This window comes from Salmo salar, chromosome 01, assembly GCF_965601325.2.
Source record: "Salmo salar chromosome 01, fSalSal1, whole genome shotgun sequence".
In the NCBI taxonomy this organism is placed as follows: Eukaryota; Metazoa; Chordata; class Actinopteri; order Salmoniformes; family Salmonidae; genus Salmo; species Salmo salar.
In genome coordinates this window covers 95,248,951-95,265,605 of record NC_138291.1, presented here as the reverse complement: position 1 = coordinate 95,265,605, position 16,655 = coordinate 95,248,951, and the positions used below count along the sequence as shown (strand labels likewise).

General features: G+C 41.4%; 1 protein-coding gene across 1 annotated transcript in view; it reads left to right on the top strand.

Annotated features, from left to right (window-relative positions):
* The first annotated feature begins 2,134 nt into the window (after window positions 1-2,134).
* LOC106610540 (heparan sulfate glucosamine 3-O-sulfotransferase 3B1) overlaps window positions 2,135-16,655 on the top strand; it is a 55,278-nt gene continuing 40,757 nt past the window's right edge. Inside the window, exon 1 of the mRNA XM_014209931.3 lies at window positions 2,135-3,020. Coding sequence (XP_014065406.1) covers window positions 2,431-3,020 — 590 coding nt within the window. The 5' untranslated portion in view covers window positions 2,135-2,430. The remainder of the gene's footprint in view (window positions 3,021-16,655) is intronic.

Genomic DNA, 16,655 nt, shown 5'->3' with positions numbered 1-16,655 from the left:
ATTTAATCATGAATAGCCACCTTATCAGAGCGAGCATAACGTTTGGGGACTTGTTGGTAAACTGGATCGAAAGTTCCAGCACACACAGTTTTCATTTAAAGTCAACATTTCTCTGAGTATTTACATTGAATTTAGGCCAACATGGAGTATTTGCCGTTGGCATAAAAACGTAGTTTAACAAATAACAAACGGATAGGCCAAAGTCCTCAACGAATGAAGAAAATATTTTTCTTACAACACTTACATAACTCAAAATGAATTACTGTGTCGATTTCGATCATAATAATAATAATATAATATATATATATTTTTTTTAATCGTGTCGTTGTCATGAAACTGCTGATAATTAATGTATTGTTATCAATAATAAAGGTATGAACCATTGTTATTAATATTTAATTAATGGCTACTTACGTTCAGTGTAAAAAAATAAACAATAATAATCATGTGGCTAAGGCTATTTACTCTCCTTTGATAACCACCGCTACTTTCTTCATCTGAAATTACTTGCAAGCACAATAATCGAACTGTTTTTCTACTTGAAAATATGGAAGGAAATATTTAACGTATAATGCAGCCTATTTGACTTATATGCAGCCTATATGGCCTATATGTTTGGCAATACAGAAGATCTGTGCCAGCAACAATTATATCAGTTGATATTGAGTTTGAGAAGACAAGATGGGTCATAACTGTAACTTCATAGTTATGCATAATAAATCATGTATTACCGTAGGCCTGTAGGATATATGACACAGAACCAGAGCAGACTACCCTATCCAATCCAATGTGTTCATATACACATTAAATAATGCTCAAAGATAAAAAAGGAATAGCACAGCTGGTGGACTTCACAGCTGCCTCGGCAAAAATAATTTGAATTTCCTTAGTGGTTAGAATCCATAATGTCTCTTCATCCAATAAGAGCATTTATAAACCGGGTGGTTCGTGACCTGAATGTTGATTGGCTGACAGCCGTGGTATACAGATATTATAAACTGGGTGATTCGAGCCTGAATGCTGATTTGGCTGAAAGCCATCGTATATCAGACCACCGGGCTGAATGACAAAACATTTACTTTTACTGTTCTAATTATGTTGGTAACCCGTTTATAATAGCAATAAGGCACCTCAGGGGTTTGTGGTATAGGGCTAAGGATTGTATCCAGGCACTCTGCATTGTCGTGGTTAAGAACAGTCCTTAGCCTTGATATATTGGTCATATAACACACCCCCTCGGGCCTTATTGCTTAAATATACCATGGCATTGTTGAATACTTGTTTCTGAATGGCTTGAAGGGCATTCTAGAGCGTGCATTATTTCCCTTTTTAAACTGGGTGGTTCGAGCTCTGAATGCTGATTTGTCTGACAATCGTGGTATATCAGACCGTATACCAGGGGTATGACAAAACACTTATTTGGTAAACAGTTTAAAATAGCAATATGGCACCTCGGGGGTTTGTGATATATGGCCAATATACCAGCCCTTATCCGTGGTATATTGCCCATATACCACATCCCCTCGGGCCTAATTGCATAAATAAGGAACATTATATTTACATAGTAGAATTTAATGGCTATAGTTATTTTTTACATTTTTTGTTTGAGCTGCTTTTGAAAGCAAAAGTCGAATTGAAAACATTATTGGCATTGTTGAATTTGATGTTCATAATAGCAAGTTAGGACTGATGGTTTGGTTACCACGGCAACTACTGTAGTTATCTAGAAAACTTGCCAGCTACTTCAGTTAATGTTGAACACATTTCTACCGGCAAATTAACTAATTTCTAGCAGCAAATGTATTAAATTATAGCCTTGGTATAAAAGGGATGATCAAGTCGGGGCTCCATGCGTTCTCTGGAAAATAATGCAACTCCGTGGAAGGTCTGTTCCACGTCGTTCATTGTTTTCCGTAGAACGCTTAGCCGCTCGTTGACTATCGCTTACTTAATGATCTCAACGAGGATCCCACGCGAGCGCCCTCCCACAATCTCCTGTGATAGGTCAGTTTAGCTTGTTAATTAGCTTGCCTGCGTCAATTGGCCATGGTGATTGTCAATCAGAAGTACCGGTACGCCCTCTCGCGCTGTAAATGTCTAGTCCTCGGAGGAAGCCCTCAAACTAACAGTTTGAAGAAAGGTTTGGCGACGGTGGTGCTTGTGGAGAGAGACGGCTGGGGCTTGGAGTAGCACCACTGAAGTGCACCAGTCGTTCCTATCAATTTTCGAATTATTTCCCGTGGCTCGGTGAATAACAATTATAGCATGCAATGACTTTGCACTCGTGGATACATCATCCGCTTTAGATTATTTGCTTGGTTTATTATTTTTTTCGTTTTAGGTGAATGGCGAGGATACTTGAGGTACAATCGAGAGTGAGTGGTTTTGGCCATATGTGTTGCTGCAATATGGTATGCAACCTAAAGGCTTATGGAATATAGCCAGATTTCTCACAATCTGTATGCGTTCTCATTCAGCCCGGTTAAAAATAAATTATTTCTGCTCGGCATCATGTTTTTACTCTGGGTATATATGCTTTACTCCTGCGTGGGCTACTGTGCCACCATGCCAAATTTGGTCGTGGACAATAACCGGGGAAAGGAGACTGGGACGGGGTCCGTGGTAGGTAAAAGGACCGAGAATAACGCCAGAGCGGACCTCATGTCCAGACTACTCCCTAGACTCCCACCCTGGGTGGATATAGAATCCGATTACGACGAACCATCCGTCCGGACCTCCTCCAGAGACCTGCTCAATAAAGAGGTAGACGCGTACAGAGGAGTTGAGGACTGGGGTGAGATGAGGGGTGAGGGGCAGAGAGCTCCTGAACCCGGTGCGATGTCAAGTTTCTCCAACGACTTGGGGAGCAAGAAACTGCCGCAGGCGATCATCATCGGGGTAAAGAAAGGAGGGACGCGCGCGCTACTCGAGTTCCTCCGCGTACACCCAGACATCAGAGCGGTGGGAGCCGAGCCGCACTTCTTCGACCGCAACTACGAGAACGGACTGGAGTGGTACAGGTAAATACATCAACATTGTATGCTCTCACGTTCGATGTGCATTAAAGATAGGCTATCAGACGTACATCAATGATTCCCATAGATCAACCAGCGCTATACAAGAAACGGTGAGGGAATAGGCATGACAGTACTAGCTATCCGTCCAGTTATTAGAGCTCAACTTCCAATAGTTGTCCATAGCAGCCTATTGCTTTTCGTTTCGTTGCCTATATCTTCCACAAACAACATATTGGATTGCAAACTGTGACGGGTTTCTTCGCATTAAAACATTCGAATATCGACTTAGTGGTACAGTTGACAATGTATTTAAATCACAGGAAAAGTTTGATTATCCTATTTATTACAAAGTTATAATCATTATATACTTAAACAATGCATGTATAAAGGATTCGATAGCATAATTCAGGCGAATTATATATGTGCGTTTTTACAATACGATTTGTATAAATAATGTATCAAATAGAACTAAATATGTCCCAAAACTCAATTTAGTTAGCTCCATAATGCATACTAATAGGCCTTGCTCATATCTTAATCTCTATTTGCCACATAAATGTATTCTAAATAAATGTTTAGAGATAATGTCATTGACCATATTTAGGCCGATAGAATATCTTTATAAGATACAGTTGTTTACTATTATTTCAATCGATGTTTTGTTCTGTGTATTTGTTAGTAGGGTGCTTTTCCAAAATCCAAGCAGTCTTGGCATCAACGTGGACATATGATCATCCAGTATTCAAACCTGAGTAAAACTGTAGGGTCATTGAATAGCATTAGTGAGAACAAATTCATATTTCTGTATTCATCTTTCACCATGTTCCGGTAGTAGGCTAGACTATGCCTGAATAATGAATCAATGCACGGTCACAGCCACATAGACTAAGCTATGGGCTGTGCGGTTTCCACGTTGTGCAGTGGTCTCTATTGGACACAGTGCAACATTGCAAGTTAACGGGTTACTTTTCAGCGCTGTTGAGGTGAGTTTAACCTTTGAATATAAATAAATAATTGGAATGAATACAAGCTAGTTATACATGCGTTTCTTATACTACAACGCTGAAAAGGTTAGGCAATGTGCAAGTTGTGGTCTAATGTGGAAATGTAATGAATTCAAGATCGAGAAAGTATAGGCCTAATGTATTTGAAGTAAGATGTGCTTGATTACTCCAATTATTATTATTATTATTATTTTATATTTACACATTTCAATGTAAATAAATATGCAATGTCAGGCTATACTTATTCTTTTAGTTAGTCCTATTTGAGTTTGAAGAAATGATGTTAATCTTAAATAAATTCTAAACTAAGCGGATTTGTCCTAGCTCTCTCCTTCAATACAAATACATAATACATGCACTCGAATGGAACAGTAATTACTCTACAACACAATAGCACTGAGCTTCTCTGAGAACATCAATCAAACAAAAATTATTCAAACGTGTTTTAAGATGGTAGCTATACCTTTACACCAACCATTTACATTTTAACAGACAATGAGTGGGAGGAGGCCTAATATACTAGGCTAAGTAGGCTACTCTAGTATAAAGAATAAAACATTTATGGCAGAATTAATTAAATAATAAATTAATACAAAATCCCACCGACAGTATGAGCGCTATACCTTGATCAATATTTGGAAATACATGACCCACACTGTCCCGCCCTCTCCTATATTATTCATGCATAATTAAACATTATTAAACAACGTGCAGAACAAGTGTGACTTCTAACAGAAATAATGAGCACTCTACCTCGCGTTGCATTCTCTTGACTCGACCTATAAAAGAACTAGGGCCTACTCAATTGATGGCGCTTGGTTTAGTAATATAATTTAGACGTGTTTTTAAATAGGCAACTATAGTCAACGACGACTCGGCAATTGCAACTCATATCAAATCAATATGAATGGAACATTATGTAGCCTAATCATCTTACCTAATTAAATTAGTCAAAGCAACACTTTAAAAGAATGAAGTCAATGGATTAAATATGTGAATTTTAATTTAAGTGAAACGTAGCCGAAAAAAACTTGAAGGTCTTTGCAGCAAAATCCGAGAGCATAGTGGATGGTTTCCTTGTCGCCTTGACCCCGGGGACATTGTTTTAGCTTAGGGAGAGTTTCTTCCTCTCTTTTCCCTGGACGCGGAGCAGAACTAATAGCTTATCTGACAAGTTGATAAAAACACTTCTGGATTGCATGCCCCTCTGAATAACCGGATTTGGTGCAGTGTGGTGTGAAGATCCGGGCTGTTAAATATGCGAGCTGGTTGAGGGCCCCAACTAAAGCAATGAAATGAAAGAAAAAGCGGCATGAGAAACCTGGGTGTTTAGAGGGGGTGATGGGCTTTATGGATTTGACTAAAAATAAAAACACTTTCTGCCGCCCAATGTATTATTCAGGGTGGGATCCAATTTGAGCTTTTGAATTTGCATTGATAGACATAGTTTACAAGTAGGCTTTATTAAACTGTGCACACTTTGGCTGAAATACGTTATTCAAATAGGGCTAGTTATATCATTTTATTTACATTGTCCATTAACCCAATCTCCTCGTCACAATTGCATCATTTTAGAAAGAACATCCACGGGTAATAGGGAACATTGAACAGTTGGTGATAACGGTAAATGTGGACAATGGCTACGGTGGATTATTTTGGGTCGGTGTTGCGGGTGTGTTCGTAAATTCAATCTGGAGTGCCAGAGTGCACTCAGACTGCGCTCTGGGTGTTCATAAATTCAGAGCGTTGGCGACTGTAACTGTGCTGCTGACAACAATTTAATTAGCTTTTTTTTGCCGACGTTTACTGGTCATATTCAACATGTGTTGAACGTTCGTAAATTCATCAGTTATTCTGGGCTCGGAGCACTCATATGAGAGTGCTCTGAAGTCAGGGTAGATAGCCAGAGGGAATTTACTAACGCACCCTAAATTAGAGGGGCAATGTCATAAACCCTCAAAGTTCCAGAATGGAAAGAAATTGGCAGCCACATTGGTCCGGGAGAAATCAAAACCAGTTTAATTGGAATGAATGGCAGTAGAGACATAATCCAGATTTTTCTTAAACACGAAAATAAAAGAAAGGCATGGGATATATCAGAAATTGTGTAATATAATTATTGTCAATGTAAAATATTGTCACAAAGTTATAAATACAGTTTATACAGGTTTTATACACATTTTCTGTATACAAAAGCCTCTGAAATATATGTAAACAGACCATAAATGTCAACATTTTGTTCTTTTGGAAAGTTGTGAATGCTTTTATGATACAGTATTAGTAGTTGTTGCATTTACAACTTGTCTCAGTCCAATCATCAACTGATTTCAGCCAGTGTACGGCTGTGGATTGACTGCATTGTTTGAATGGAATGTTGGCATATTGGCAGCTAATTTGAAAAATGTATGTAATCATTCCCCTAAAATAGGCTGGCTAGCTAGTTAACAAACATACAGTGCAGATTAATTCTACACTATCTTATCACAGGACTGGCAAACCATGGTTGACCAACTCCCTGACCAAAATGGCTGACCTTTATCCCATCATAAGAAGGTTCATGGCCATTCTAGTATTCTAATTCTATGGTTGCAACCCTCTCTCTGATCGCTGTTTACAGAGAAAATATGACGCTGGCGGGCACCATGTCAGGAACAGATAAAATAAACACAAATGCACCTGCGTTTTATCTACTCCTGGCTGTGTTTTTTCTGGTCTCCTAGTAGTGTTTTATCTGGGCTCCTGGCTGTGGTTTATCTGGGCCCATAAACCCCTATCTGTTTCTATCTCTTTAGACTTATCATTTGATGGGACAATATTAACAATATTGGAACACAGTTAGATCTGTGGTCAAACTGCTGTTTAGTACATACACACACTTGTTCAGCTAACCTTGTGGGGACACACAACTCAGTCCCATTTAAAATCCTATTTTCCCTAACCTCTAACCCTAACCGGTACTCTTACCCCAACCTTAACCCAAAAACCTAACCTTAACCCTAAACCTAACCCTAGCTCCTAACCCTAAAACTAACCCTAGCTCCTAACCCTAACCTATACTCTTACCCTAAACCTAATGCTAGCTGCTAACCCTTAACATAATTCTAACCCCCCCCCAAAAATTCTAACCTTAAACCTAAACCCCTAGAAATAGCTTTTGACCTCGTGGGGACTAACAAAATGTCCCCAGTTGGTCAAATTTTTGTTAGTTTACTATTCTTGTGGAGACTTCTGGTCCCCACAAGAATAGTTAAACACATCCACACACCCACAATCTGTTCAACTGACTGAAAAGTTCAGCTGAGCTTTTCGATCTAACCCAGTTTGTCAGAAAGCGTCTCATGTTTTTAGTGTGCTGTAGTGACTCCTCTCATGCAATCACAGATGTCTATATCTGGCCACCGGTTTCTTTTTTTTTCTTCAAGGAGAAGATCAACGAAAGAGATGTGTGGCTCATTTATAAAGGGTTTTACAATAGTGTAAAGTGATTGTGCAATGCCATGATGTTCATTTGCCTTCCACTCTTCTTCTCTGGCTAGTTTGTACCATCTTTGTCTCTGCGAGCCCATGGACACCTAAATTTAGCCTTGGAATTCCTCCAACTAGAGAGAGAGATTTTCTCAGTGTTATACTTTTTAGAACAGAACATGGATCACTTGGTGTTCTACACATAGAGATCGTATTCAATTTGTATTCTAATTCTATGGTTCTACCTCCTGGAACTGAACCTGAATGTGGATTTATTAGTTCTAGAGGTACTGTTAGGTCCATTCAGTTGGACTGTTTCCATTAGCTGCTCACAATTCATTCTTCACACTTTTCACTCTCTATTTCCTACCTTTTTACTGTTTCTTCTGTCATGTCAAAGTTTTTGTTTCCTCATCCAAATGACATGTAGATTTTATATACACCTTAGTCTACATTTGTCAAGTTGATGACAGTTGGTGGTATGTGGTGCTTCTCTTTCTGTGTTCACATTCCATACAGATGTATTGATCATGAAGGGGCTTTGATTTATAATTACTGGTTCTGTGGTTTGCTAACGTGTCGTGGGCTTTCATCTTAGCTGCCTGTCAGCTCTATGCAGTGCTGTACTGTGCTCTTTCACGGCTCCTCCCAAAAAGTGTTTTTATGATTTAACAAGTAGTTCTGAACACTTATAGCCACAAGGCCCCTTCTAACTTTCAAGCTCTAGATATGGAATCTGTCACTCTTGTGTGAATAACTGAGGAAAGATCAATCTGTACTTCTGCATAATGTCCCCAGCCTCTGCCTATAAGAAAAATAATAGTTGAGCTTTGTCTGAACAAAAGTTTATATTGAGTTTCTGGCATTCAAACTTTTTTGTCTTGAAAATAAAGTGGATTCTTCCCTTGATTTGGAGCTCTTGGGGAATGTGCAATGTTCCTTTGTTGACCGTTACTGTCTGTGGTTAATGAGTGTACTTATGACACTTGTTAACTGTCACGTTTATTATTATACATTAGGGAATGAGGGCTGTTTGAACCTCTCTGGAACCTCTATACTCAGAACAATGACACCACCATGGAGAGCTGAGGTGGTGTAAACATCTATATAATGGCCCTGCATTACAAAATGGCCCTTAGTTCACCATTATATGTAAGTTATATTTTATTTAACCAGGTAGGCCAGTTGAGAACAAGTTCACATTTACAACTGCGACCTGGCCAAGATAAAGCAAAGCAGTGCGACAAAAACAACAGCACAGAGTTACACATAAACAAATGTACAGTCAACAACACAATAGAAAAATCTATATACAGTGTGTGCAAATGTAGAAGAGTAGGGAGGTAAGGCAATAAATAGACCATGGAGGCGAATTACAATTTAGCATTAACACTGGAGTGAAAGATGTGCAGATGATGATGATGTGCAAGTAGAGATACTGGGGTGCAAAAGAGCAAGAGGATAAAAAACAATATGGGGATGAGGTAGTTGTGTGTGCTATTTACAAATTTGCTGTGTACAGGTACAGTGATCGGTAAGCTGCTCTGACAGCTGATGTTTAAAGTTAGAGAGGGAGATATAAGACTCCAGCTTCAGTGATTTTTGCAATTCATTCCAGTCAATGGCAGCAGAGAACTGGAAGAAAAGGCAGCCAAAGGAAGTGTTGGCTTTGGGGATGACGAGTGAAATATACCTGCTGGAGCGCGTGCTACATGTGGGTGTTGCTTTGGTGACCAGTGAGCTGAGATAAGGCGGGGCTTTACCTAGCATAGATGTATAGATGACCTGGAGCCAGTGGGTTTGGAGACGAATATGTAGTGAGGGCCAGCCAATGAGAGCATACAGGTCGCAGTGGTGGGTAGTATATGGGGCTTTGGTGACAAAACGGATGGCTCTGTGATAGACTACATCCGGTTTGCTGAGTAGAGTGTTGGAGGCTATTTTGTAAATGACAATGTCGAAGTCAAGGATCGGTAGGATAGTCAGTTTTACGAGGGTATGTTTGGCAGCATGAGTGAAGGAGGCTTTGTTGCGAAGTAGGAAGATTTAATTTTGGATTGGAGATGCTTAATGTGAATCTGGAAGAAGAGTTTACAGTCTAACCAGACACCTAGGTATTTGTAGTTGTCCACAAGTCAGAACCGTCCAGAGTAGTGATGCTAGTCGGGCAGGAGGGTGCTGGCAGCAATCGGTTGAAGAGCATGCATTACGTTTTACTTGCATTTAAAAGTAGTTGGAGGCCTCGGAAGGAGTGTTGTAGTAATGCCATTCCCATATAGAGATTACAATCCATTCATGTGATGTATTAAATAAATATACATAACTCAGACATAACTCATAATCGATCATTGAAATGTGGATGGGCTTTCTCAACAATACCAAGTTAATCTGGCTGCTGTTTTGTTTGCAGTGGTTGATCAAAGGTTATGCTTCAGTCTTCTGTTGAAGGACTAGTTGGACTGAAATGGCGCCATCCCTGAGCGGGGTGTCTTTTTGGGCCGTTGAACCTTTGTTTCTCTCCACCCCGTGATAAAGAACAAAATAAGTAAACACTTAATGGCAGCTAGCTTGGTTAGCTAGTTAGGTCCTGCTTAGAAACTTCACCACAACAAAGGGACAAGTGGAGCATTGTTCAAAAGGGGGCTTCATAGTGGAAAAATCCTGTTACGCTATCAAACTGGAGATGGTTGCGGAAGTCGGTGAGTTGATAGTTATCTATGGGCCGGCCTATCCTGCCCCCTGCGTCCAGAGACCAGACAGGGGCTCATGTCCATGTCAAGGAGAGTTCTGGTTGGATGTCTCTTCTTTATCTCTTCACCACAGGAGCACTCCTGTTTACATGTAGGTGACCCAACACATACTGTCCTCTCCACTGACCTCTCCCTACTCTCTCTGGCAGGCAGAATGGCAGAAAGACCTCTCCCTTTTCTCTCTGGCAGGCAGAATGGCAGAAAGACCTCTTCCTCCTCACTGGCAGGCAGAATGGCAGAAAGTTCTCTCCCTTTTCTCTCTGGCAGGCAGAATGGCGGAAAGACCTCTCCCTTTTCTCTATGGCAGGCAGAATGGCAGAAATATCTTTCCTTTTTCTCTCTGGCAGGCAGAATGGCAGAAATACCTCTCCCTTTTCTCTCTGGCAGGCAGAATGGCAGAAATTCCTCACCCTTTTCTCTCTGGCAGGCAGAATGGCAGAAATACCTCTCCCTTTTCTCTCTGGCAGGCAGAATGGCAGAAATTCCTCACCCTTTTCTCTCTGGCAGGCAGAATGGCAGAAAGGCCACCTGGTTTTAATGCCACGCTGGCAAAGTTAAAACTAATATGATCGAACACAAAAGTCTGGAAGGAATGTGAGTGTTGTCCAAAAAAATAGAAACTACTGTAAATGGAGAATGATGGAGTCAGTCAACCAGTTTTTAAGTATTTTCCTGTGATGAGGAAAGTCTTTGAGACGCAGCTGTGAAACACTATAATTTTCTTCTCCAGTCAAAAGAATGGTCAACACACATAGACAGACACCAAACACACACAGATGACACAAAGCCTTGTCCCTGGGTCCTTAGGGAGTAGTGTGTATTGATTAGTCTGGCCTGATTGTAGGTGAAGCGTGTAGAAGGGTTAGATGGGTTAAGGGCCTTTGACTGGAAGCCAGTGTGGCTGCTGCTGACTGACAGGCTCTATGTGCTTGACCATCTGCAGAGCAGGAAAACGCTGTTGAACCATACAGGGCTGCTGGACCCTACAGGGCTGCTGGACCTTACAGGGCTGCTGGACCCTACAGGGCTGCTGGACCTTACAGGTCCCATTGGGTATTCCAAATCTTTTCACTCCCCCAGTCCACACTGGGAAATATGCTTAGTTACGTTGATTTACAGACTAACCAGCTGAGTATCCACTATCAACACAGGATAACATGATTTGTTATGTCGATATACAAACTAACATGCTGAATTAAGGAACCTGACTTTCCATCTCTGAGACAGGAAATCTATTCACTGTAAGGGATTTGTCTGATGAAGTAGCTGAAATATTCTGTGAAACCCCAAACTGGAAACGGCTGCTATTACGTTGTGGCTATAGCTAGATAGGAATGTTGACTCTGCGACGGTCTGATACTTTGGCGCTCTGATGGCTTCCTGTATCCTACATCCTGGCCTTCCCTCCCTCCACAGCTCCCCTCCTCAGGGGCCAACATGGCCGACCAGCCAACCGTACCGCTGACAGCAGGTTGACATCCCCTCCTCAAAGAGCGAGAGCCGCAAACATAAAAAAGTAGCTCAAAACCATTCCTCAGTGTTGGGTAAACTTCCCCAGTGGTCCCAAATGAGAGCGGATTATTTTCTTTGTGGTCAGGCTTCAACCCTCAACCCCCCCCCCCCCCCCCCCCCCCCATTCTCCCCTCCACCCCAAAATAACCCATCCTCTCTTTTCAGAATGTCTTTTCTCCATTCTCCAGCTGTGCACTCCGTCTATTGGCAAATAAGAATAGTGTCACATGTTGTGCTCTGTCCGCCCGATACTGGGCGGGTCTCCCTGCAGGCCTCAATGACCCAGAGAGCCCTTTGGTCAGCACAGAAGGGGAGAAGAGGCCCTCGCTCCCGCTGCCTAAGCCGGCATGGCCCTACTGAATGGAGGCTAGAATAGGGGTGGAGGAGGGGGCTGGATGCTGGAGAAAGGCAGCTTTGAGCTTTCATCCCCAAATTACCACCGGCTAATTGTGAAAGGGGTGACCTGGGGAGAGGGGAGTGGCAGCTAGCTAGTGCAGCATTGCGGTGGCCTGGTGGCCCATGTGAGAGCCTATTGAGGACTGACCACAACATTGGGAAGAAGATGGCCGCCATAGGCAGGAACCTCCTGCTGGAACTATGGATAAAGGACACTGAGCCTGACAGGAACTCTGTGTCACATGCACGCACTCAAACACACACACAGTAAATAACGTTTTAAAAACTCTGACTATTGTTTGCGCTCATTCATTCACTCTGGATGAGGAGAGCAGACACTTGTTTGTCTGACTGTTTCTTGAGAAATCATTTATGTATTCCCCCCGGGACTGGAGTCAAAGCTAGTTGAGGGAGGCAAGGATGGAAAGGGAGAAGAAGAAATAATCGAAGAAGAAGATAAGCTATTGTCTTCTGAGGTAGTGATGTTCTTCCCCTCTCTCTCTCCTTGAACAGACCCTCCTCTGTGGCGTTGGTGAATTGGGGCAGTATTTAACGAGGTGATTATTTGGATGTGGGAACACATGTCAGAGCAATATCAGACCTCCCCCTGAGTTAATGGTCATTCATTGCTGCTAAATAAACACTGTTTGGCACATTAAAAAGAGCCCAGGGGCTTGGAGTTAGAGAGAAAAACACATAAGCTTTCCTATATGCTTTGTTATTCATTAGCCTCTTTCTTACACAGCTTTCCTTCCAACACCATGGTCAGTCAGTGTTCTGTTGGCTTTGCTCCCCCAGATATTAAGAGACGAGAGTGGTAGGTGAGAAAGGGGTGGGAGTGGAGGAGGAGGAGGAGAAGGAGATGACAGTAAACCTCGACTTGTCCCAGGTATTAAGTCCCAGAGGTAACCATTAGGGTGCGGTTGAGTATTGGCAGGGAATGAGGATGGGGTAGGGGCTGGGGCTGTGAGAGGGAAAGTGAGAGTTAGGTAGCAGGGACTAGGATGTGTTCTATTTACCCTCGACCATAAAAGAGCACACCTCATTAGGAGCTCTGAGTGATTTCTCTCTCTCTCTCTTGGTCTCTCTCTCTCAATTCAATTCAAGGGCCTTTTATTTGGCATGGGAAACATATATTTACATTGCCAAAGCAAGTGAAATAGATAATAAACAAAAGTGAAATAAACAATAAAAAATGAACAGTAAACACTACACTCACAAAAAGTGCAAAAGATTAGAGACATTTCAAATGTCATTATGTTTATATGCAGTGTTGTAATCATGTGCACATATTTAAAGTACAAAAGGGAAAATGAATAAACATAAATATAGGTTTTCTTTACAATGGTGTTTGTTCTTCACTGGTTGCCCTTTTCTTGTGGCAACAGGTCACACATCTTGCTGCTGTGATGGCACACTTATATTTCACTCAATCGATATGGGAGTTTATCAAAATTTGATTTGTTTTCAAATTCTTTGTGGATCTGTGTAATCTGAGGAAAATATGTGTCTCTAATATTGTCAAATATTTGGCAGGAGGTTAGGATGTGCAGCTTAGTTTCCACATTTTATGGCGGCCTTTCTCAATAACAAGGCTATGCTCACTGAGTCTGTACATAGTCAAAGCTTTCCTTAAGTTTGGGTCAGTCACAGTGGTCAGATATTCTGCCACTGTGTACTCTGTTTAGGGCCAAAGAGCATTCTAGTTTGCGCTGTTTTTTTGCAAATTCTTTCCAATGTTTCAAGTAATTATCTTTTTGTTTTCTCATGATTTGGCTGGGTCTAATTGTGTTGCCGTCTCTCTCTATCTCTCTCTCGATAGTGAATGGGCCTCAGAGGAGAACAGCTCAGCTCCAAGGCAACCCAGCCAATCAAACCCAGGGGCCAAACTCCCATTGTCTCTCTCTCTCTCTCTCTCTCTCTCTCTCTCTCTCTCTCTCTCTCTGTATTGTCTCAATCTTCTGCTTTCCTTTATTTCCTGATCAATGCACTGGGTGGAGTTAGCATTCTGCCCCTGCGGTGTTGTAAAGCTACACTATAGCACATGGTGGAGTTAGCATTCTTTCCCTAAACAGTTGTAAGCTACACTATAGCACTGGGTGGAGTTAGCATTCTTTCCCTAAACAGTTGTAAAGCTACGCTATAGCACTGGGTGGAGTTAGCATTCTTTCCCTAAACAGTTGTAAAGCTACACTATAGCACTGGGTGATGTTAGCATTCTTTCCCCAAACAGTTGTAAAGCTACACTATAGCGCTGGGTGGAGTTAGCATTCTTCCCCTGCAATGTTGTAAAGCTACACTATAGCACTTGGTGGAGTTAGCATTCTTCCCCTAAACAGTTGTAAAGCTACTCTATAGCTCTGGGTGGAGTTAGAATTCTTCCTATGCAGTGTTGTAAAGCTACACTATAGCACTGGGTGGAGTTAGCATTCTTTCCCTAAACAGTTGTAAAGCTACGCTATAGCACTGGTGATGTTAGCATTCTTTCCCCAAACAGTTGTAAAGCTACACTATAGCACTGGGTGGAGTTAACATTCTTTCCCTAAACAGTTGTAAAGCTACACTATAGCACTGGGTGATGTTAGCATTCTTTCCCCAAACATTTGTAAAGCTACACTATAGCACTGGGTGATGTTAGCATTCTTTCCCCAAACAGTTGTAAAGCTACACTATAGCACTGGTTGATGTTAACATTCTTTCCCTAAACAGTTGTAAAGCTACACTATAGCACTGGGTGGAGTTAGCATTCTTTCCCTAAACAGTTGTAAAGCTACACTATAGCAGTTTTCCAAACTGTACATCTAAAATAAAAAGTTCAGAGAAATCGTTTTAACTTGGACCATATTGAAAACCGATTCTGTTGAAAAACGTTCCTTAAATGAAAGCAAACGGAATGAAACAGGGATTAACATACCTGAATTTGTCCAACAGAAACTCACATTTGCAACTGTTGGATTAATGATTACACCCTTGATCAGCTAGATGCAGACAAGATTGTGAAAAGAGTTATTGAAAATTCTCTCGACCTGTACATTTTCATTCATAGGCTAGGTTTAGCACCCTCATGATGGGTACAGGGAACATTTGAGTATCATGTAGTAGACTAAACCTATCAATGTTACATTGAACTGGGTGAATGGAATATGAATGACAGTCATCCAACATGCTGTAATAGAAATAAGGCCATACCCATCTTAAACGGCACCGACCGCCACTGGTGTGTATGTGTAGAGGAAATGTCTGCGCTCAGAGTAGATCTACTTGTTGGCATGGCTCACTATTGCAGTGTCAGGTATACCTTATTTTGTATCACATGTCAATCAAAGTGATGAGGTGAACGTTGTCTTACCAAGGAACCAAATAGGACCTCCATCGTTCTGAAAGGAATTGTGAAGTAGAAGGACCCTTTTAGCATAGCTAGTCCTCATTCCTCCTGCTTCAGTAGAAAACCACTTCTGTAAATGGCAACAGCTCAAGGTAGAGACAAGGGTTGCATCCCAAATGGTACCCTATTCTCTAATGCCTATGGGGCCTGGTCAAAAACAGTGAGCTACATAGGGAATAGGTGGACATTTGGGACACATCCTAGGTGGGCAAAATGTGTAAAGCATGCATGAGAGGAGGAAGTGAAGGGGGCACATTCTATCCCCACCCCTCCACTCCCCTACTCACCCACCACCGTTCTCCCCCACCCCCCTACTCCCCCACCATCCTCACTGTTTTATTTATACCACATGGAGAGCTGCCTCTACTTACCACAGTCCTTTTATTAACACTCAGTGATGTCACTCACCCTGCATGGCCACATGCATGTAAGAAATTGTTTTAACCTGGACCAGATTCCCTCTCTGTGTGTTCAGTTGGACTGTTTGAAGTTAATATGCAGGTTGTTCCTGTAAGAGAGAGCAGAGTTGAGTGGAGCTTTGCTGAATTGTTGGACAAATCCCGGGACAATGTTGATTTACTGAGCAGCAAGGTATGCACCTTTACCTTTGCAAACCCCCACCAGAACAATTTGAATAAAATAAATACACAAATTAGATACAGCAGGGGTATTCAACCTGGGGTCCGCGAAAAATGAAATGATGATATATACACTAACGGTCAAAAGTTTTAGAACACCTACTCATTCAAGGATTTTTCTTTATTTTTGCTATTTTCTACATCGTAGAATAATAGTGAAGACATCAAAGCTATGAAATAACACATATGGAATCATGTAGTAACCAAAAAAGTGTTAACCTCTATGGGCTAGGTGGGACGCTAGCGTGCCACCCGTGGTGCACTCCATCAACAGCAGGTGCATTTCAAGAGCGGCAAATTTGAATCCAAATAAATGTCAAAATTCAAATTTTTCAAAAATACAACTATTTTACACCCTTTGAAAGATAAACATCTCCTTAATCTAACCACGTTTTACGATTTCAAAAAGGTTTTACGGCGAAAGCATAAATTTAGAGTATGTTAGGACAGTACATTTACAAGAGTTGTGTGTAATGTTTTGTCAAGTC